Source organism: Leptopilina boulardi, unplaced genomic scaffold, assembly GCF_019393585.1.
Source record: "Leptopilina boulardi isolate dan_hultmark-lab unplaced genomic scaffold, ZJU_Lbou_2.1 LbouV2_59, whole genome shotgun sequence".
Taxonomy (NCBI): domain Eukaryota; kingdom Metazoa; phylum Arthropoda; class Insecta; order Hymenoptera; family Figitidae; genus Leptopilina; species Leptopilina boulardi.
In genome coordinates, this window is record NW_026138004.1 from 466230 (window position 1) to 489575 (window position 23346).

Below are 23346 nucleotides of genomic sequence, written 5' to 3' on the forward strand. Positions count from 1 at the left end.
ATATTTTTAAAATTTCTTCTGTTGTAATTCTTTTTTCCTTTTTTCAGTGTTTTTTTTTTGTTTTCTTTATATATATTTTTTTATTTTAGAGTATTAAATTATTGAAAAGAGAAATTATAAGAAGTAATAAAGTTGCATTCACATGCCACAAAATTTTTCCAAACAAAATACACGAATTTTATTGGTTGTCCACAGAGAATTAAAAAGAAGCGTTCTATTGGAAAAACCAATTAAATTTGTGTATTTTGTTTGGAAACGTAACTACACATAAAGGATTTCGTGTCCCTGGTTCCCAATCCTGGTATACTTGTTTTTGTCATACACTCGAAAACGTGAGTGAAATTTACATTTAAAAAAATACAAATTTACATTGAAAACATAAAAAAAAATGTCTTTGTCTCCAAAAGCTAAGCAAAGAGTTGGTGCTGTTTTAAATGTAACAAAAGTTGTATTTCACTGGGGATTTATGCCAGCGGTTTTATATCTTGGTAAGTTTTTGAGGTTATGCTCGTGGATTTTTTTCCCAATTTAAATTTTATAATAACAATTATTCTATTATTATTATTATTTCTTATAAATTTTAATAAAATTAATGTGTTTTATTTTTTTAGGATTTGCAAAAGGAGCAGATGTAGGAATGCCACCACTTTCTGTCATGAAGTAAGTTCTTTTTTTTATATAAAAATTTCACATGTTATTTAAAATTCATGCATCTTATAAAATAAATTAATTTTAATTATTTTTTTTTTTTAAATAAAAACTGTCAATGGTTCTGATATATTAAAATTTATAATTCACTTTTTTTTTTAATTTTTTTTATTTAAAAGCGATTTTATTTTGATATATTTTTGTTATTGCATTTTTCGAAAAATTTTCAAATTTATAGAAAATACATATTTGGAACATATTAATGAATTTAATATTTAAAAATTCAAAAATTCTCAAATTTTGTCTTAAAAATTTCTTTTAAATTTTACTTAAGAGTAAAATTTTACTTTTACTTATTTAAGAAATAAATTAAAGAGAATGTGATTATTTTTCAGTCTGCTGTGGCAGTGAATTCGTTTTTTGCTGTAAAAATAAAAAAAAAAATATAATCTAACAACCAACCTTGTCTTTTGAGAATATGGACACGTGGGCTCTACCTCTTGATTTAATCTATTGTAATGTATTGAATAAATTTTAAGTTTCTGTTATAGTACGCGTTTGTCTCAAGAAATGAACTAAATATTTTTAATAATTTTCACAATAGTTTAGATTTTTTTTTTTCTATTAATATTTTTTAACATAAAATAAATTACAAGGCAATCATAATAATTATATTTTGAATTCAACGGTCAGAACAAAACAAAATTTCATCAATTTATTATTATTTAGAATATTTAATATTTTATTAGCAATTTGTATGGATTGTATAAAATATGCAATATACAATAGACAAAAATATTATTTAATACTTTTTTTTTAATTAATTTAAGAATGTGTAAACGTACATATATACAGCACACGAAAAAAAAAGTATTTATAAATATCAATTTGAAACTTTTCGAGTATTTTTACAAGACCATCGAAGAAGCTTAATATTAAAAAAATACATACAATTATAACACACACACAGACACAATTATACCTAAATATTTTCAAAAAATATATTTTAGATTAATGTAATCTAAAATGAATAATTTTCAATTCTTGAAATATTTATATTATTATTATTTTTTTTTCTTTTTAAGTAAGCGAGCTATTTAAAAAACAAAAATGGACCTTACTTTTAAAAAATTCCATATATAAATAAAAAATAATATATCTCAAAAGCACTTATATTTTGAACTTGAGTATAGATTTTGAAATCTTAATTATCACAGTCTAGAGAGATGAAGAACCATTGATACTTGTGTGTGGGGTATGTTGAAATCTCGATGTTAAAAGAGGAGAAATTTCACTGACCCCTGAACTCGATTTACTTCTACTTTGCTCAAATCTTAATCGTTTTAATTTATAACACCAATCGAGGCGAAATTTTTCTCGACGTCCCCATTTTTGATAGACTAAAGCATTAAAGAACGCTTGCAGTGGATTCGTAACCGCCTGAAAAAAATAAAAAAAATTTTTTTTTAAATATTAATTAATATTTTTCTAATTCTTCGAATAAATATTTAATTAATTATTGAATTAAACAAAATAGTTATCAAAAAATTAATTGAATGAATAAATAATAATTAAAATTAAATCACAAAATTTATTATTGATACATAGAAAAAAAAAAAAATTATTACCATAATAAACCAGAGAGTAATGATCAATTTGGCTGGTAATTCAAACCACAGGGTCCACAATAAAATTCCATTAATAATATTTGGAATCCAACAAATATAATAGGCAACATTTATCAATGCGAATTTTAATCTTACAGTTTGAACTAATTTTCTTTCTCGATTCGTCATCTGTGCTAAACTACAAGTGACGGCATTTTTCAGATCTTTTGTTGACGAAATATATAATACTGGATTAAGAATCATGACAATTGCCAGAAGCACATATGTTACACAGTAGTTTGGAAGAATTCGCAGCAATACAGTTGATAGACTCGTTAAGCTGTGACAGCTGTTTAATGAATGCAAAAATGTTTAAAAAAGAAAAAAAAACATTTCATTTAAAATTACAATTTAAACTCAAATATTTACTGTTTCTTTAAAAACAAGAATTTTAATTTTAAAAAAAGAAGAAAATTTTCTAATTAGTAATAATATAAAAAATCACTCCGCATTGTTATTATTATTATTATTATTAGCAAAAAATAAATTTTAAATTTCTAAAAATGGTTAAATTTTTGGAAAAAGTTTTTTTCTTCAACTTTATAAAAATTGCAAATTTAATTGAAAACTACAATTATTTTGTTTGTTTAATTTTTCTTCAATACGAAAATGAAATTTTGCCCAAAAAAAAATTAAATACACTTTGATAAATGAAAAAATAATTTTTGAAAATTTTAACTTACTTTGCATTGGGAACGTATAAAATTACAAGGCCAATAGAGGTCAAAATCGCTGGACAAATCCAAGCAAATGCGTGATACAATTTTGGATAACCTGCTCGCTCTCCAAGTAGAAGTTTCATATCAATTGCATAGCAAAAGGTCCAAATCCATGTTGCCATGTAAAAGTATTGTATCCAAGCCTAGAAAATTATTTTCAATTTTATTTTTAATTTTATAAATAATAATCATTAAATGTGAATAAATTAATAGTAATTCAAAGAAATCGTAAAAATTAGTTTTAAAAAAAAATTAATATTCGTACCGAAGAAAGAGTGCAGAATATTACACTTGTCGTGTCATGTTCCACTGGCATTATACTTTTAAAATTAATCCACAATGCAGATCTAATAAAAACGCCTGAAAGAGAATTTTTTTTTTTTTTTTAAATATATTTTTGTTAGGAAAAATTAACATAAAAAAAATAATTTAATTTTAATTTTTTCAGTTTAAATTTTTTTAAGAACCTAGGGCAGCAAAAAAATCAGCTACTGCAAGACAAATGATTATATGTCTCCCTCTTGTTCCAGAAAAACTTTGCCATCGATGTGGTAAACCCGAGTCCTCACGTGGTAATACCTTCGTTTAGAAAACAAAAAAAAAATTATTTTTCTATTTTCAAAAAAATAAGAAAACAATTGCTAGATAAAATTAAAAATAATATTATTTAATTGCATTTTTCATCAGTCAAATTTTTTATATTTCATTGAATTTTTATTTCATATTTTTCGATTAACCAAATTTCTCATTCGCGGAATTTTTTTTTTGATTTCGTAAATTAACAGAATTATTTAGAAAAATAAAACTTTTAATTTACATTCAAAATTTATTTATTCTATTCAACGGAATTTCTATTGTAAAAATTTACATTTAGTGAGAAAATTTTTATTTTTCAAAAGTAAAATTTATATTTTAGCAGAATTTTTAGCAGAATTTCCATTTAACCAAATTTTTATCAGGCAAAATTATTATTTAGCCGAATTTCAAACAAACACTTTAGCGGGAATTTTAAAACCAACCAATGAAAAATTTTTGAATAATTTTAAAAATATCCTACGACTGTATTTTTTTGTTACTAAAAAAAAAAATTCGAAATTTTGTTTTTACCAAATAAATATGAATTCCGTGATTTGAGAATGTTAAATAAATATTTTACTAAATAAAAAAAATAATAAAAAATTTTTCAATAAAAATTTAGTTTCATTGAAATTTTGTAAAATAAAAATTCGGCTAAATATTTTGCTAAATTGAAAATCGTTTTAATAAAAATTCACTAAATTAAAAATTCCACATAAAATTTCGTCTAAATATAAATTTATATTTTTGGCAAAAAAAAATCGTTTAATTCAATTAATAAGAATTTAATTCAATGAAATAAAATAGATTACAGAAAATTACACTCACAAGGAAGCAAAATGTGAAAAATATATATATATATTTACCTGATAAATTGCTCCTAAAATTCCCATTATTGAAGAAACCATACACACAATATTATAAGCATCGGTGTTAAATTTTTGCATTATTATAGTTGTCATATCGGAATTATTATTCGAATGACAGCAAAATGTCTGTATAGTTGGATCAGCCATGATATATGTATTCTTCAAGCCGTAGCCGGCAAGATATGTAGATTCTTCTTTAAAGACATATCAATAAAAATGGACCTTAAAAAACACACTCGAGATAAGCTTCACCTTATCTTACATATGACTTCCTTATATACATACCACACAGTGATTCGACTTTTTGTCTATATAATACTCGATGCGTTATTTTACTTTCTGCATTCGCATTCTGACAATCAAAAAAAAAAAAAAAAAAAAAAATTAATTACAAAGACACTTCATATAAAATCCAGTCTTGAAATATTATTATTGTGTATTGTATAACGTGTGTGCGGTGAGTTGTTGTTGTCGCACAGACTTATTTTCTTTCGAGAAGCCCTTTCAGTTCACGATCATATTCACTGTATATAATATATAATATTATCCCAATGAGCTACTCTGGTAAAACAGGTTTATTTAATTTTTTTTTTTTGTTAAAAAAAAGAGAAAATTCGAAATTCTAGACGAAAATTAATTTTATATTTTTGTTTCATTTATTTTTAATATTTAATTTTCTTTTTTTTTTCTTTGATCGTTTCTTCATTTTTAAATATTTAGTAATTTTATCTTATGTGAGATTAAAATCGAATTCTTCGATTTTTCACTATACTTTTGGCTTTGAAATATATATTAAGCTAAATTTAAATTCGATATTTCTCGTTATATTTTTTCTTAAATTAATTTTATTTATTTATTTATTGATTACCTAATAAAATTAGTGTCCATCAAATTAGTACCGGAAACAATTAATTATTTTGCTGTTGAAAATATACAGGTATATAAAAAGTGTTTTATAATTTTTTTTAATATTTAATTTTTTACAAAAAAATTTTTTTTTTTAAATTTCCAATATTTATATAAAAACAATTTTTTTCTAATGAAAAAACGAATCCTTTTTTATATTTTCAATATCAAAGAAATTATTAAATATAAAAAAAAGTTACAGCAATTTTTTTATTTTTTTAGGGCAATGTAAAAATTACAATATAAATTTTAATTTCTCTTTTTGAAAAATTGGAACAGAATTTTTAATATTTTTTAAAATTAAGAAAATAATTCAATTAAATTAAAAAATAAGTAAAATTAAAAATGTAAAAAATAAAATATAAAGATGATGATGACCAATTTTTATACGATTTTAAATATTATTTTGCCACAGAAAAAAAAAAGTAAATAAAATTATTATTCACAGTGGACATTGTAGTGAAAATTTTATATTGTGGAAACTAAAAATTCTAAATATTTTATAATTTTAAAGGATAATTTATTAATAATATAATTTTTCAGCAATAAAGTTGAATGTTTATTTAATATTGAAGTGATTTATTTATGCAAATTATAAAAAAAATATATATATATATTATAATTTATTGCATTTGAGTTGGAGGCACGAAAATTCTCTACTGTTATCTTCTATTGTTCACTCAAAAACAAATACAATTTATCTGCTAAATAAACGTTTTACTGTGGACTATCTTTTATTCTTAGATAAGTTCCAAGAATATTCATATATATATATATATATCATAAATAAAGTAGCTACTTACTATTTAATTCAAAAAAAGAAAAAAAAAAGAAATAGTTAAGAATAGAGAAAAGAAATAAAAAAAGTTAAATTATGGAATTTCTTTTTTTTTAATTCCTCGAAAAAAAATTTAAAAAGTGCAAAAAAATATCTCTATAATTTTGTGAAGGTAACAAATCAAAACAAACTTAGAAGTAAATTTACAAAAAATTTTTTTTTTTTTTTAAATGAAACTAAAAAGAATTAATCTGAATTGATAAATATCTAAATCTATTCCTCTATAGCAAAATTAAACTTTCCTTTTTTTACTGATTGCATTAAAAGAAATTAAAATCCTTTTTATCAACTTCCAAAGACATTGTATGGGATTAAAAAAATCATAAATTTATAAAGGAATTAAGAATCGCTTATTTTATATTTTTATCTAACGAAAATTTTTGAAATTAATTTACGAAATGAATTCGACTAATGGAAATACAAGTTGCATTTTTGTAATAGAAAAGAATTATTTTTTCAAATTTTTTTATCTAATTTGACTTAATTTGAGAAATATTGGAAAAAAATTAATGTAAAAAAATATTTTTTTCTAAAAAATAAGATTCTTTTATTCTGGGAAATATTTTTTTAAGTCTTTTTTAATTTAAAGAAACATGACAATGCTTTTTTAAATTGATTATAGAGAATTAATTTCAAAAAAGTATTTAAATATAATGACAAAATTTTTACTTTTAAAAAATATGCAAAGAATTTTAATTCTTGAATTAAGTATTAAAATGATAAAGGGAATGGTCAATGGGATAAATTATTCAATTTTTTTTTTGCCTGAGAAAAAAATTTAATAATTTATTCTATTGACCTTCGTTTGACTATTTTTTTTTATGTAATTCAATTTAGTAAACATGAAAGAGAATAAATTTTTGAAAATAATTTTTATCAATTTTTTTTTTTAATTCAAACCTTCTTACCTAGTATATGGAGATTTATTAAAATTATTCATTAATAAAAAATTTATATAAAATATAATTTGATAAAAAAAAAAAAATGCAATAATAAATGAAAATTGTTTAAAGTATAATGCTTTATCTAATCTTACGGCATATAGAACAAATTATCAATTTTAATTTGTTTTGACGAATTACAAAGTATTTCATAAAAATTGTAATATTCAATATTTTGTTAGAAAAAATTAATACATTTTTATTTTATTGCTTAAATTACAGTTTAGAAACTGAAATAATTTTCATTTGTTTAAGAATTTTATCAAGCTTTTAAGGAAAAGGAAATATTATTTTTTTTTTAGTTTTTATAGTTTTTGCGTCATCAAAAAATAGTTTTTATAATTCACGACTTTGAATATAATTTGAATATAATCAATTATTGCGTTGAAAAATTTTTGAAATAGTAATTTATACAAATTCGACCTGAAAAAGGACTGAAATTTTAAATTACAGGTTTTTTTTTTTATTAACCTGAAATTTATTCAATTTAATTATTTTTGTTTATAAATTCCATATGTGAAAAATTAGAAAAAAATAAATAATGTTTAAAAGTAAATTTTTTTTTAAAATTTTTTATTGTTCCTTCGAGTCAATTTGATAATAATTAGTTGATTGCAAGTTATACATATATATATAAACTTTGATATGTGTTATTATTATAAACACAATAATTAACATATATTGCAAATAATCATTTTGTAAACTTAATATATCTGACGTCAACTTTTCTTATAATAGCACCACATATGTATCGTAAAACAAATACAATATATTATTATCTAATTAATTAGCTTCTCAGACTACTCTCATATCCTACTTTCATTGTAAATAGAACTTTTCGAAATTTATATTAAAATAAACGCAGAGATTTTTAAAAAAAAATTTAAATTCTAAAAAAAATTATTTCATAAAAAAATAAATCTTCAATTATTTTTTTTCTTTGTCAAAATATTAAAATTTTTTTTCGAAATTTCTCTATAAAATCATTTTTATTTAATTTACCTTCAATTATTAAAATATATTTTTATTTTATTATTAATCAGAAAAATTTTTTTATAGGAATTTATCACTTGAGAATTAGAGTAAAAAAAACATTCTTTCCGAAATGAGTCAAAGCAAAAAGAATTAATTTTTTTACATCCTTTATAGAAATATTTCCTTTTTGAATAAAGAACATGATTAAACATTTTTTTATATTGTTAAAAATATTTGCTGAAAATTTTATTCAATTTTTTTTTTTCGACATTTTGCTTCAATTCTTCTACATGGAATTACTGTAATAAAATTTAAAAATAAAATTTTTTATCAGACATTGTTTTGCGCCCTGAAAAATAATATAATTTAAAATAAATATTTGAAAAATAATAAATAATAATTATTAATTAACGTTAAATTAGTATAATTAATTTTTTTTTGGAAAATTCAAAACAAATCATACCTAATGTAAAATTTTTCGACATTTTCCTGTGGGATCAGCTCTGTAGCCTTCAGGACATCGAGTTGGTGCACCGATAATATTTCTATTTGCCAGCATTGGTGGTGTAATTTTTATTTCCTCATCCACTAAATCATAATCCGTGGTTTCGTTTATATTTTCAGATACCTGTATATTTTCCGGTATTAAAAGTTCTTCTTGAGCCTTTATTCCATAAATGAAAATAGAAAAAAAAAAAAACTAATCAATTTTTTTTCATTTTCTAAAATTTTTCCCATATTTACAATAGTTTTTAAACATCAACATTAATTTTTTTTCATACTTTAAAACTTTAATTCTTAATTAATAATAATTGAAAAAATTAAAAAAAAAAATTTTTTTTAATTTAAAAATATAAAATTATTTTGCAAATATTAATAATTGGATAATTAAAGTAGATAAGAATTTTTTTTATTGATTTATTTAAAAATAAAACATTATTTTGCATTACAATTAGAAATACCTTTTCGAATTCATCGGGAAATATAATTCTGTCATCAGATGATGAATTAATTGTTGCGGCCATAATGTCGATAAAATTTATAAAAATGAATGATAGAAAAAGAAGTAAAATTTTCTTTTTCTTTTCCCGCATTCTATTTGGATAAAAAAAAAATGTCCTATAGATTATAATAAACAATAAGTGTGAAAAAAATCGAGATGGACCAAAAACTCTCTCTCTTTCTTGAATAGAAACACTTTACTGTATAACTGTTGGCGGAAATAAAATTTCCTATATCATTATTTGATAATGATCTTATTGATAAGTAAATTGATGATACCTAGATCGAGACTAATGTGAGGATGGAAGCATGCGCAACTTTTCAATATTATCCCACAATTTGGAATTCTTATCAGTGAATATTTGTCAACAATTATCATACGAACAGGAAACTTCATTCCCATAACTTTATTCGTTAACCGGAAAAGCTTAAAAAATATATAATAAAGAATGTAAATAAATTTAAATAAAAAAAAAATAAATATTAACAAAAAAATAATAGGAAAGAAAATCCAACAAAAAAAAAACAAACAAATTTTTAATATTTTGAAATTCAATAATTGCTATTTATTTTCTACTTATTAATTAATTTTTAATTTCTCTTCAATTTAGAAAAAAAAACTTGAAATCAGATTTTATTTATAATTTATTTTTTTTACATTATTTCGAACTAATTATAAATTTTCGATTTAAAATTATTAACAATTGCGTTTACCTGTTACAATCAAATAAGAATTTTGTTTATTATTTTTTATTGCAATTTTTAATTCAACAGGATTTTTTTAAAATAAATCGTTGCTATTGTAATAACAAAAGACAAAAAAAAAAAATGAGTGAAATTAAAAAAATGTCAAATTCAAAATTTTTTAAATTAACCTCTTTAACCATATAATTCAGGAAAAATTATTTCGTTTTTTTTTTTCAAAAAATAGTGCGAATATTTTTTTTTTTTTTTTTTTTTATTGAAGCATATATAATTTTTACATATGAATAACTTACAAGAATTTCGTCAAAACTACTTAAAAAATCCCATAGGCAAAATATTTTCAAGTCATTATTATTTAGAAGCAATAATTCAATACTATTGGAAAAAATAATGGGAATTCAAATATCAAAAAAGTAATTAATTATATGAAAAATTAATTTGTTCAAAAAATGAAATTAATAAATCAAATTATATTTTGATTGTTTAATTTCTAATCGACCGTTTATAAATTAATAAACAAATAAATATATAATAAAGTAATGAAATTAAAAAGTTAAAATAAAAAAAAAAAATTAATTATGCAATAGTATTGAAAAATATATTTTAATTTAAAAAAATAAAATTAATTAGGGAAGAATCAGAAGACGATATAATATCACAAAAATCACTTGAATCTGTCAAAGGAATTATAGCATTTTTAAAAGAACGTAAGAATTGAATTTTTTTCGTTATATATATATATTTTATTTATTAATAATCAAATTTTTTCTTTGATAAGCAAATTTAATTTACCTACTTTTATAATTGATTAATATTATTGATAATCGATTTAAAAATAAAATAAAAAGTAAAAATTTCGAACAATGACAAACAGAAATCTGATTTTTTATAATAATTATAAATTAATTTTATTTATATGTAAATAATAATATTGAAATGTAAATAAATTATTAGATGCCCGTGAAGAAGGACTTTTTCGTAGATCAAGTAGACATAGTTTGAGAAAAAGAATTTTGAATGCTTTAAAAAAAGGGGAAAAAACTCACTTTGATAATGATTCAGCATTAGAATGTGCCGCAGCACTTCGTCTTTATTTAAGTGATTTAAAAAAACCAGTTCTTCCCTTAAGAGTACAAGAATTAATGCTTGGTTCGTAAAATTAATTAACTATTTAATATTTAAAATTAATTAAAATCAACGATTAGAAAACAAATTATTTTTTTTCAAATGGAAAATTCTAGAATTTTTTATTTAAAAATGTTTTCTTTTTTTTTTTGTTGCAATTTTTTGATTAATTGCAGAAAATATTTTTAATAGAACTTTTCTTGGAAAAAAAATATTTTTTTCTTTAAAAATCATTGATCATAAACATTGTAAACTTGGTTGTAATTAAAATTGATTTAGTAGTGAATTAATTAAAAAATTGTCTCATAAATTATAAAATTATAAGCTGATAATCCTGGAGTTGAAGCTCGAGAAGTTGCACGAGATGCTTTAGGTTTGATTCGTCAGGATTTAATGGGACGTCATGGTGAATTATTAGCTCATATTTTAGATCTTTTAAATCACTTGACTTTATCTTCGCCACCCTCGGAATTACACGGATCACCTCTTCCAATTGCTCTGCTTCCCGTTTTTTTCAATCTTGGAGTACAATTTCCATTTCGTATATTAACACAAATAATTATAAAAATTATTATTATTCAGTAAAATATAAAAATTGCATTTAATTATAAATAGTTTATATACAAATAATAATAATAATAATAATAATAATAATAATAATAATAATAATAATAATAATAATTTCAAAATATAGTAGAATTTATCATTTGGTGAAATATTCAATTAAGAATTAATTAATTTCTTATTCTCTCCAAGACTTGGAGAGATTGATGTTATTAATTTTTTTTTAATTAATTATTAACATTAAATATAAAATTTTCATTTTAGCCAACGAATCTGGTAAAATGGAAGCAAGTTGCAATTAGATTTAATGAACTAATTAACGAAGCACCAGAACAATTAGGATTACATTTACTGACAGGATCGTCAAATGTAGAAACTGTAAATAATCAATTATTAATTAAAGTGCTTCAATTTAGAAATATAATGAAAATATTTAATTTTTAAATTAAAAAAATAAATAAAACAATGAAAATTGTATTTTAATTTTCCTTTTTAAGCTATTTTAATTTGTACAATTAATTTCCATTATATATTTTTTTAATATAATTAAAAAAAAAAATGTTTTCTCTTTAGATTCAAAATTCAAATCATGAAGAAATTGACGATTGGAGAATGGAGAACGTTCCTCTTCTTTATCCGCTTATCAATTTAGTCAATAACAGAAATACATGTGAGATGAGCTTCAAAAAAAGACTAAAAACTTTAATTAGATATTCAAAAAAAAAATTGAAAATAATCAGATTTTAATAATAATTGAAATTAATTTTTTTAATAATAATTGAATTTTAATAATTACGTTAATTTTTTTAATTGAATCGTTAATTTCGAAAAAAATTCGCTCAACTGGAAAAAGCGTAAGTATCATTTTCGCATAACAATCGATACTGAAAATTACTTTTACAATTTTTAGAGTTGAGCGATTTTTTTTTTTTGAAATTCACGATTCAATTATAAATTGAAATTAATAACTAATTAAATATTCAGATGAAACTGGAGAAGCAATTCGAATGTCGTTTGCACCCCTTCGTCGACCACCACCAAGTAGATTGCATCTAGCAATTTCAAATCAATCTGGTTGAAAATAATCAAAAAAATTTTTTTTCTTTTTTCAATGAAAACATTTTTTTCTTTCAAATTAAAATATCCCTGTAAGCTTACAAAAAAAATAATTAAAATACAATTTTCATCGTGATTAATATTTGAAAAATGAAGACTATTACTCTTTATATATATATAATTAATGAAATGTCTAAACTTGTAAATAAATTCAGTTTGAGAAGATATTTTTTTTATTGTAAAAAATTCATTTCACTTAACAATGTAAAAACTATATATCAATACAACTGATGTCTTTTATATATAATTGTCTTATATGTATATCTATATAGTTATACTATACATTTGTGCGATTCATTTCTATTTGAACTTTCATTAGTGTTTCAGATCAGAATTAAAACAAAATATTGTCTCTTTAAATAAATCATCAAAAAAAAAAAATATATATATATCAGTTAGTATAAAAAAATATTGATATAGAGTTAAATTAAAACTAAACACAGATTCATCAATTATCACGAAGTATTTAATAATTAACTAAAATTCAAGCTTAGTTATAATAAAAAAAAAATAATAACATTTCGTATCAAACTCAAACGCACTTTTAATTTTTTCAATTTTATTTGAAAATAATGAAAATTATAATTTAGTACAATTTAATTAATTAAAATTTATTAATATATAATAATTAATAATAGAATAATAGAATAGAAAATTAATAATTAAATATTATTTATTTTAAAAAAATTTCAAATTTATTATAGAAAATCATATTAGTAAATTTTTTTTTTTTTTTTAAATCAAAAATGTGTTGAGAATGATATTTATGAAATGCACTTCCCTGATGCAGTTTACAATATATAATGTATAGGTAGATTAAAATTTGTGTCTCTTATTTAAAAATAAAAAACAAGAATACTGAAATTCTTGTTTCTTAAAAATTATTAAGTGCGAAAAATACTGAATGTGTGCTTTTTTAAAAGCAATCACTAATGTGTAAATGTCAACCATATATATAATATATAAATAAAGCTTTGAAAAAACTGACTTTAAATTTATGACTATTCATCTATCACTTGATAACAATACTTATTTTTATACTTTGCAATTGGAACGTGTTGAATAACTCTTTAGTTTTTTTCCTTCTTCTTTTTTTTTTATAAATTTCTAAATTTGTTTCGATCGTGTCAGAGTTTTGATACCAGACTTTTGAGAGGATTTTTCGATGCTGATATCAATTCAGTCCACCAGGAAGCTCTTTCCATTCCTCCAGGATAGCATCTAAAGGCCTCTTCCAGATGTTCGTATACCTTTAATTGAATTTCATTTAAAAATTTTTTATTTTTATTATTTTAACAAATAATTAAAATACTTTTTTTCGAAAACAAACTGAAGAATTATCAATTGAATACAAGATTTTAAATATGTACCTATTATTATTCTTTCTTTCAATTAAAAACAAAACATTCCTAAAATTTTTTTTTCAATTTCAACAAATATTAATTTAAAAATTAACGTTCAATTAATTTATTATATTATTCTCGATTATTATATAGTATATTTTTTATACATTTAAATAATAGTAATAAGAAAATGGAAAAAAAAAATCTTCACCTTTCCATCCGATGTTCCAAGGACCGAATTCAAAATAAAATCTGGCGGTGCAAGAGCATCGGCAATGGCAACAGCTTCCGATTTTAATTGAGCGAGTAAACTCAATATACTTTGTTTCAAAAGATCCGCCATTTGTGTTCCCGAACAATATCCACCTTAAAATTTTGAAATTTATTTTTTTAAGAAAAGAAAAAAAAATGAACAATATTGCTATTTTCATATTACTTTAATAGAAATTATTAAAAATATATTTTTAATTTAATTATTTTCATCGAAATATTTTCAAAATATTTATTCTTTTCTTTTTGTACAATTAATTTTTGTTGAAGTTAAAAAAATAATATTTATCAAACAACAAAAATAAATTGAAACAATATTTTTCAAGATTATAACCTTTATTTATTTTTTCCACCTTTTTTTCGTCATATAAATGTGATGTAAACTTTATCAAATAAAAAAATTATTTTCCGCAAGATATGAAAAATAATTTTATTGGTGATAAAGCTACTGAATTAATTATATACAATTTGACGAAAAAAAAAGTGGAGCAAATAACTTTTTTTTTTTTATTATTATTTCGCGAAAAGAGAAAAGTAGAATTTTTAAAATAATTTACTTTAGATAAATAATAGTAATTATAATAAAGAATAATAAATATATAAAAATAATAATAATATTAGATTAATTAATAAAATTAATAGTTAAAATTGCATTAAATTTATTTAAATAATATTTTATTTAATTGATTTAATGAAATTTTACCTTGATAGAAACTGGCTAAATGTTTTTCAAGGCAGGTCAATGAATAAAGAAGAATCAATTTTTCCAAAACGTCTCTCAAATTTTTCACTCTCACATCTTGTGGCAGTAAATTATCTATTCTCACTACACAATATCTTATCACAATCATCTGGAAAAATAGGAAATAATCAATAAAAAACAATTTTCAATATTTTTGTTAAATTGTTAAGGACATAATTGTGATTTCACGTGTAAATATTCTTCGTAAATATTCTTATAAAATACTTTTGATAGATTAAGCTAAAATTTTTTAAAGAAATTAAAAAATAGTAAAAGGATTTATTGTTATGTGCAAGAGAATATTAATATTTTGTTAAAAAAAAATGTATTCTTAAAATTAAATATTGGACGGAGAATATTTAACGTCAAAATTACATCTTGTTTAAAAAAAACATTGTCATTGAGAAATTTCATACTTCGCCATAAGCTTTGGATAAATTTGCCGCTCTATAAACTTGAGATCTGCTTCGTGCAGTGAAACTGTCCAAACCTTGAGCGATACCTTCTTCAAATTTTCGTTGTGTTTGACTCACTAACCATGTGATTAACCACTCGTAAGCGTCTCTGACAACTTCAAAATTTGGAAAATAAGATTTAAAAACAAAAAAATAATCATTATACAATAATAAGAATGTAGTAGAAAATAATTTTAAAAACATTATTGTTTAAAATATCAACTAAACATGACAACTTTTTCTATTTTGTTGAGAAAAAAAAAAAAAAAAAATACTCACATTCCAAAGACATAAGATCTTTCTTTCCATTTGGTGTGAATTTATTTTTAAGAATATCTGAACCCTTTAGAAGAAATGGAACAGAAGCGAGAGGGCTCTCAGTTGCTGTACCATTTTGTAAATTATTCCACTGTCTTAGAATCCAATTGCTTGTTTGTTGAACAAGAACATTATTATCTCCCTCATACGTTACCGTTGGCTCATGATTTGCTGCCATGTCACACAAATTGGCAGCTAATGCAAAAAAAAAAAATTATTATCATTTTATTTATAATTTATTTAAAATTTCATTAAAAATATTAAAATTGTTTTCATAAATGCTTAGTTTTTCATTTTTTTTCAAGAAACGCTTTACTTCGAGATAGATCAAAAATTTAGGATAGTTCGTCACAAATTTCAATTTAAAAGAAAATTAAAATGCGAATTTTTAAAAAAAAATTTCAAAGGGACAAAATTTATAAAAAAAATTCACCAATTCAAAATTTACCTTTATGATAACCATGTCCTCCACAAGCTTCTCTGCATTCGCGAATAGCGTCTCTACACGTCCACGTTATTAAAGGTTTAATCGCTGAGACGATTGAATGAATTTCAGATACAATTTGACTCTAGAATTGTAATTAAACGATTTTTAAAAAAGAAAATATTTACATTTTTTTACGATGCTAAAGTCCACAATGTTTATGATCAACGATTAGAAAACAAAATTAATATAACTTAAATAAATTAAAAAAAGTTTTAAAAATTATATTAAAAATATTATTAAATATTGATAAAAAAAAAATCTAATTTAAATATTTCACAAATAAAAAGACGTTGAAAAATGGAATTAATCAATTAATAAAATTTCTACTTACAAGATTGGGTATATTATCACCTTTCATAGATTTTTCTACATTTTCCAGGTACACTGTAGTAAATTCAGACATAAAAATTCTAAAGACACAGGCGGCTGCTAAATAGGGAAACAATCTCCATTGCTGCAATACATAACAAAAAAAAATTATATCAAAAATTTGTATTTAAAAAATTTTTTTAAAATTGTTTTCAATTATTTTATGATCAAATAGAAAATTCACAATTTTTGCTAAAAATTTATACTATTGTTCTAAACATTAAAAATCTATAATTATAAATTTAGATCTGATTTTGTAGATTTTATCATAAAATTTCGAAAAATTCAAAATCAACTATTTTGAAAAATACGAAAAATATATATAAATTAAAAAATTTTAATTACATGAAGTTCATATTCAATTATTGGAGTTTCAATTTCCTCTTTTAATGTTAAAGAAGAGGCAAATTGTTTTCTAACTGCTGCATATCTAATTGCAATAACAACAGCAGCACCAATTCTATTTGTTGATTCTTGACAAATACCCATTCGACCAGCTGATAAATTTTCTAAAACAGCGCCAAGAATTTTTTGCGGATCAGAAAAAGAACTTTCGAATTCTCCTTCTGGAGTAACGTCTCCTGTTCTGTTCAATAAATTTTCTTTTGGTATTCTATAATTGTTAAACATTATAAATCTGCAATAAAAAAAAAAAGTTAACAATATAAATCTGCAATAAAACAATTAATCAAATAATTAATATAAATAAAAACAAATATTTTAAAAACATAATAAAAAATTGAATAAAAATAGTAAAAATGAAAAGAATTTTAAATAATTGAAAATTTTATATTGACGACAAAAAAAAATTACCCATTATCAATTCCATTTAATCCAATCTTCTCGCCAATATCGCCAACAATAATGCCCGGATAAGTTAAATAGGTTTTTGGATTTCTAACAGGTACTATAAAGGCATGAAGACCATGACAGACTTCGAGAGATATGAGCTGAGCAAATACAATTGCTACTGTTGACGTTTTTCCTAAAATAATAATTTAATATTTTCTATACTTTTTAAATAGAATATAAAATAAAATGAAGCCTAAAAATATTCCTCATCGACTTTTGAAGAAATATAATAAAATGAAATTTTAATTTTATATAAAATTAAATAAAAAAATGCTAATTACCTAAATTACCAACCCAACATTTTGCAGCCTGAAAATCGGGTGTGTGAAGAATAAATTCTTTTGTCTTTGGATCATAGGTCGCTGTCGTTCTCATCATTTTTGTATTACTTCCGTGACCCACTTCCGTTAATGCATAACATCCTAATAACTTTTAAATAATAATAAAGAAAATTATTAAGTATAACAACTTTTTAAACATTTATTTTCATTTATATACGAATATATGTTTATCAATATCAATATTTATCATTTTTTAAATATTAAATATTAATTAAATATTTAAATATTGGGAAAATTTATTATTTTTATCTTAATCGAAACTAGTTAAAAAAAAATAGTAATTCGATTAAAAAAAAAGAATTTCTCTCTAGAAATGATTTTTCTTTTTAAAAGAGATTAATTTCACTGAAAGTTAAAAAATATTTTTTTATTCAAATGTTTTACCTGCTTATTCCAAATGGCGTTAAATATTGGTAAATGTCGTTCGGTTCCCAAACTTAATATTGTATTGCCAAAAAGATAAACACCTATTGCTATTTTAACTGATAATGAAGGATCAAACATAGCAGTTGCTTCATTCAGAGTCATCAGAAAGCCTGTCTAAGAAAATTAAAAATAAAAGGAAATATTATGAACTAAAAATAAAAAATATAACGACAAAAATATAGAAACCGACTTTAAGGCGCAAAAAAGTCGATTTTTTTTTATTTTAATTGAATTTAATTCGTTAATAAATATTTTACTTTAAATAACTAATGTTATTAGATATTAAATTCATTTTATTAATTCCTTAATGAAAATGATTCTATAAGAATAGTATCAAGAAAATTTATTTCAAATATTTCAGAATCGAAAACACATTTTAAAAAAATTTTTTGAAGTCTGATTTAAGCAATTTATTTGATTTAAAATTTTTAGCATAGTTTTTAGTTTCAACAGGCAAAAAAAAAATTCAGACAAAAATTATGTTTTATATATATTTTTAAATTAAATTATTTTTAAATAATTGAATTGTAGAAGATTTTAAATTTGAAATTCATTTTTCTGCAAATTTAAAAAGCTGTAGTTTTTTTTTTAATTTCTGCCAACAATTCAATTTTAGAGTTTTTATTTGAAACTTTTTTAAAATATTGAAATTAGTAAGAATAAATGAATTGTGGAAGAGTTGCAATTAAAATTTTTAAGAAATAATTGAAATTTTTTCAAAATTCAGATTATGTATAATTAAATTTTATAGTAATTGACAATAATATATGTTTGATTGAAATTTTTTTTGGTGATTTCTGTTGCTGTAAAATTTATTAGAAATTACAGAAAAAAATTGAACTTTAAATTGAAAAATTCTTTCAAATAATTGAATTTTCGTAGAATATTATAAAAATGATTAAAAATAATTGAATTTCGGAAGAGTTATAGTTGAAGTTATTAAATTTCAGAAAGTTTTAGATGGGAAAATTTTGAAAATAATTGAATTTCATGTGATTTTGAATTGAAAATTTTTGGTAATTTAATTTGCTGATTTTTTTTTTTTTTAATTTTAAACTTATTACATATTGAATTTCATAAAATTTTAAATTGAAAAAAAATACACTCGAATCTCGTTATAACGAATCTCGATACAACGTTCGCTTGTTATTACGAACACCAAAACTCTTTATATAACGACAAAAATTTGTCCCCTTTACCCCCACCAATTTAAAAAAAAACACGATCGAATTTAAATATGTAAGCTATTAGATTCATCAATTTAAAAAGTTTTTTGTTGCTCAATTAACTTGTATGAGGTTAAATAGTAACCAACTATGTACTTAATTAGTTTAACCGCAATATTTCGGTAATTACAAACAAATATTTATTTTTTGAAACCTTGTAATTTCACTTATAAAATAATCAGAAATTACTTACTTTTTTATCCGATTCCATAATTGGAAATTAATATTATTCGTATATGTATACACTAAAGAATGTTTATATTAAATGTCAAACAAATTTGACATATTGTAAAGTTGGTTACAGATAAATTCACGTTTTTAAATAGAATGTGAAGTGGGGGCCCCTCTTGTCATCGTTATATCGAGATTTTAAAGTCCCGACCTTGTCGTTATAACGAGATTTAAGTGTAGTTTAAGATAATATTGAAGAAGAATTTCATGAAAATGATTGAAAAAAATTAATTTAGAGAAGAATTTTTGTTAAAAATTTGTCAAATAATTGAAATAAAGAAGATCTGCATTGTATATTAAAAAAGACGTATTTAAAAAAAAATTCTAATAGAAAGTCTAAAAAAGTCGAAAAAAGTCGTATATATTCCGAAAAGAATAGAATTTCATTAACTTTCAGAAAATAAAACAAAAAAAAAATTGAATTTCAAAATTATTAATAATTTTTTTTTTTTTCATTAAAAATGTAAAATTACCTTCGTTCCATAGCCCATTTGGTTAATATTTTTTGGTAATAACTTCTGATGATGTAATCGAGCTAATTGAATTGCTGATCGTCGTTTTTGCTCGTCAGCGCTCAATGTAACACCATGATATGGATGAAATTCTGGATCAGATTCCATTGCCTTCCATAATTGAATCTTCAAAAAAAAAAAAAAAAAAATGTATACATTACTAATTATATTTATGGGAAAATCTCTGGAACTTTTAACTATTATGTCCCTCGCGTATATTTTGTTAATTCCAATGAAATTTTATCTGGTTTTTGTTGGAAAAATCAATACTTGATACGAGCAATCATTTCCAACAGGTTTCACATTAATTTATTAAATAAATAAATAATTATTTAATTTTCAATGCACGATTTTCAACAATTTCTACTTGTCCCTAACCATACTTTGTGGTGCTTTAAACGATAAAACTTTATTATTAAAAAAAATTACCAGTTCTAAGATACGTCATTTTAAAGTTAATTAAACGATGAACACATTTTCGCAAGAAAATTAACATTTTGTAAATTGTAAAAAAAGTTATAAGCTTTTAAAAGTTGTCCCTCACTTTTAACCTTTTTGACTGCAATCCTCTTATTTAGCATTTTTCTTTGATAAGACAATTGGCACACCAAAATAACTTATGAGAAATTAAAGTTCAAGTCATTAGAATTATTTTGAGACATATTAAATTGATGTGCCTCGTGTCTTAAAAAAATTATTGTAATTTTAATAACAGAAAACACGTGTGTACAAAATGAGAATTTTATTTTAAATAAATGTTGAAATTATTAACCAAATTTTATCATTTTTAAAAAATTGTAACTTCACAGTAATTTCCTTTCCATTGTTTTTCATTCCAAAATCAACCACCTGTTGAATACTTTTCTGTTTTAGGTTAACAATAATTTGCAATTTTAAATAATTAATAACTTTTTTAAGACAAAAAATTTTATCTGTCCACTTATATAATTTGAAATCTTCGTACTTGAAGTTTATGTTGACAGAGTTTCAATACTGTGCTCGAAAAAAAGAATTTTTTTTTTCTTTTATTGAAAAGTTAAAAGTTCCAGAGATATGCCCTTATTTTATGTTTAAATCGTTTTTCAATATAAAAATTTAATCCATTTGTTTAAATATATGATAAAAATTAATTTTCTCATTAAATAAATGTAAATAATTTTTTACCTTTAATCGAATTTTATCAGGATCTTCTAAAATCATACGAAGTTGTTTCCAATTAAAAGTGGCAGTTTGACGATATTTTTCCAAATCTCCTCCCGAAGGTAAATCATCCATCCAATCAACATTTTCTTGAGAAATCAAATTTTTCGAATTCGCAGACATGTTACTTTTATTTTTTCTGAAAAAAAAGAAAAAAATTACTTTTCGAAATATTATTTTTCAATGAAAATGTGAAATTATCTTCAGCAAAATTTACTATTTATAAAAACAAAATATCAACTAGTTTAAAAAAACGTTCGTATTAACTAAAGTACTATTTTTCCATCTTTATCAGTAACCATTAATAAGTATCATAAAACACTAACAACAAATAATGTCTCAAATTAGAAAATAGTTGTATATGACCTAGAACAATTTTTTTAATTTTCATATTTTAACTTGATAACTTGAAATAATTTAATATTATCCTATTTTTTAAAAATGAATATAATTTTTATAGTTATTTTATTAATTATAATGAATAGATTAAATTTTTTTTTAACATTTTAAACATTTATAATACTTTATATTATTTTTTTTTATTTATTTGTGTTAATTTTTAACATTTTAAAAATTTACCTTCTTGATTTTTATAGTTTTTAATTTATTTTCACTTTTGAATAATTCAAACTGGTCCGAACACGATTTACCATAAATTATAATTACAAGCTATCAATTGGTGTGAATTAATTTAAATTCCAATAAAGTTAATTGAGAACAAATTTCTTGTCAATGAATTATATTGTATTCGATCATATGAAGAATTCGAGAAGAGAAATGACTGGCACTCAAAATGAAATACTAACCATTCAAGGTTGCCGAGATTTTATTTCTAATCACCCTTCCATCCACTTCCCAATAATTATTTCCAAGAACTGAACGTTGTTCTCATTATAAATTATTTTTTGTCATTTGTTAAGAATCAGGTAAATCGATTAAAAAATTAATCGTAAAATTAATCAATTTTTATAAAAAAAAAAAAAATTATATTACCTTTTTAATATTAGAATTATAATTTTTAATTTAAACTTTTTACTACAATTTTTTTTTATCCAAGAGTTTCCAATAAAAATTTCCCAATGCTAAACTTGGAAACTACTTAAATGAAAAAAAAAAATTGATAACTAAAATTAACTTCTTAAAAAATTCCTTGCAATAAATGAATAATTAATTTGAATATAGAGTAATAAACGCAAAATACATAATTAAACGAATGAATTTCAAATTACTTGAAAAAATATTAATGCGATGATATTAACCGCACAAGTTCAAATTTTTTGTTATAATACAAAAATTTTTTGTTATTGACAAATATATATTTTTAAAATATGAACAACTTTAATTAATTAAAAATTACAAAAATGGAATATATTAAATTAATAAAATTAAGTTGTACATGTATTTTTAAATTATTAAAAAAAAATATAGAATTTGACATTACACAAATAATATGCTCCAAAAAATCGTAATAACCTCTATAAAATGATAAAACAATGAAAGTTTAAAAAAAAATAAAGCTTATAGATCTAAGAAAAATAACAATATATAATTATCGATTAAATAATTATTTAAAAAAAAAATAAATCAATTTACCTGATTTTCCAGCGTGAAATGACACTTCTTGGAATAAATGTTACTGATTTAGAATTATTGTACGATGATTTCAGACCACTAATAAACCACTGTTTGCCGGTTGCGCAGAAATTTCTTTCAATAATATCTTTAAAGTATAATATAATATATTTTTATGAAACTATAAAATTACACGTCATACGTAATGTATTATTTCATTATATTGAAAACTGCTTTTTTTTATCTATTAATACACAGATATATATTTATCCTATTTGATAAAGTTTTTACATTTAACGTTTTCATGTGAAATTTGTTGTAAAACAAATACAGAATAAAAAAAAGCGAGCT

The 23346-nt window shown here is 21.5% G+C and overlaps 5 protein-coding genes across 8 annotated transcripts; 2 read left to right on the top strand and 3 right to left on the bottom strand.

The window, feature by feature from the left end:
• Positions 1 to 276: 276 nt before the first annotated feature.
• On the top strand, positions 277 to 1196 carry LOC127290297 (mitochondrial import receptor subunit TOM7 homolog). The gene is made up of 3 exons (XM_051318787.1): positions 277 to 488; positions 612 to 660; positions 1044 to 1196. Exons 1-3 carry the CDS (start codon positions 389 to 391, stop codon positions 1057 to 1059), a joined length of 165 nt encoding a protein of 54 aa, XP_051174744.1. The 5' UTR covers positions 277 to 388; the 3' UTR covers positions 1060 to 1196.
• LOC127290296 (G-protein coupled receptor 143-like) lies at positions 1079 to 5015 on the bottom strand. Its single transcript, XM_051318786.1, has 7 exons — positions 4765 to 5015; positions 4477 to 4701; positions 3502 to 3613; positions 3300 to 3394; positions 2999 to 3177; positions 2277 to 2604; positions 1079 to 2088 (listed from the first exon to the last, which is right to left on the bottom strand). Exons 2-7 carry the CDS (start codon positions 4624 to 4626, stop codon positions 1867 to 1869), a joined length of 1086 nt encoding a protein of 361 aa, XP_051174743.1. The 5' UTR covers positions 4627 to 4701; positions 4765 to 5015; the 3' UTR covers positions 1079 to 1866.
• Positions 5016 to 7712: 2697 nt separating this feature from the next.
• On the bottom strand, positions 7713 to 9446 carry LOC127290291 (uncharacterized). 3 transcript variants are annotated; one of them, XM_051318780.1, is made up of 3 exons: positions 9102 to 9446; positions 8603 to 8767; positions 7713 to 8488 (listed from the first exon to the last, which is right to left on the bottom strand). In XM_051318780.1, exons 1-2 carry the CDS (start codon positions 9231 to 9233, stop codon positions 8603 to 8605), a joined length of 297 nt encoding a protein of 98 aa, XP_051174737.1. In that variant the 5' UTR covers positions 9234 to 9446; the 3' UTR covers positions 7713 to 8488. The 3 variants fall into 3 exon arrangements, with proteins under 3 accessions (XP_051174737.1, XP_051174736.1, XP_051174735.1); XM_051318779.1 differs by having other exon boundaries at positions 7715 to 8438; positions 8603 to 8803; positions 9102 to 9439; XM_051318778.1 differs by having other exon boundaries at positions 7717 to 8488; positions 8603 to 8803; positions 9102 to 9438.
• A 549-nt stretch (positions 9447 to 9995) lies between these two features.
• Positions 9996 to 13168, top strand: LOC127290294 (uncharacterized). The gene is made up of 7 exons (XM_051318783.1): positions 9996 to 10259; positions 10477 to 10553; positions 10801 to 10995; positions 11297 to 11496; positions 11800 to 11913; positions 12109 to 12205; positions 12520 to 13168. The coding sequence occupies exons 1-7, from the start codon at positions 10237 to 10239 to the stop codon at positions 12612 to 12614; spliced, it is 801 nt and encodes a 266-aa protein (XP_051174740.1). The 5' UTR covers positions 9996 to 10236; the 3' UTR covers positions 12615 to 13168.
• A 566-nt stretch (positions 13169 to 13734) lies between these two features.
• Positions 13735 to 23346, bottom strand: LOC127290293 (peroxisomal acyl-coenzyme A oxidase 3-like). Of its 2 annotated transcripts, none has more exons than XM_051318781.1 (14): positions 23017 to 23346; positions 21388 to 21562; positions 20185 to 20349; positions 18213 to 18368; positions 17769 to 17916; positions 17449 to 17620; positions 16981 to 17272; positions 16598 to 16720; positions 16228 to 16348; positions 15741 to 15974; positions 15423 to 15577; positions 14968 to 15115; positions 14206 to 14360; positions 13735 to 13901 (listed from the first exon to the last, which is right to left on the bottom strand). In XM_051318781.1, the coding sequence occupies exons 2-14, from the start codon at positions 21544 to 21546 to the stop codon at positions 13779 to 13781; spliced, it is 2151 nt and encodes a 716-aa protein (XP_051174738.1). In that variant the 5' UTR covers positions 21547 to 21562; positions 23017 to 23346; the 3' UTR covers positions 13735 to 13778. The 2 variants fall into 2 exon arrangements, with proteins under 2 accessions (XP_051174738.1, XP_051174739.1); XM_051318782.1 differs by lacking the exon at positions 23017 to 23346 and adding an exon at positions 22230 to 22367.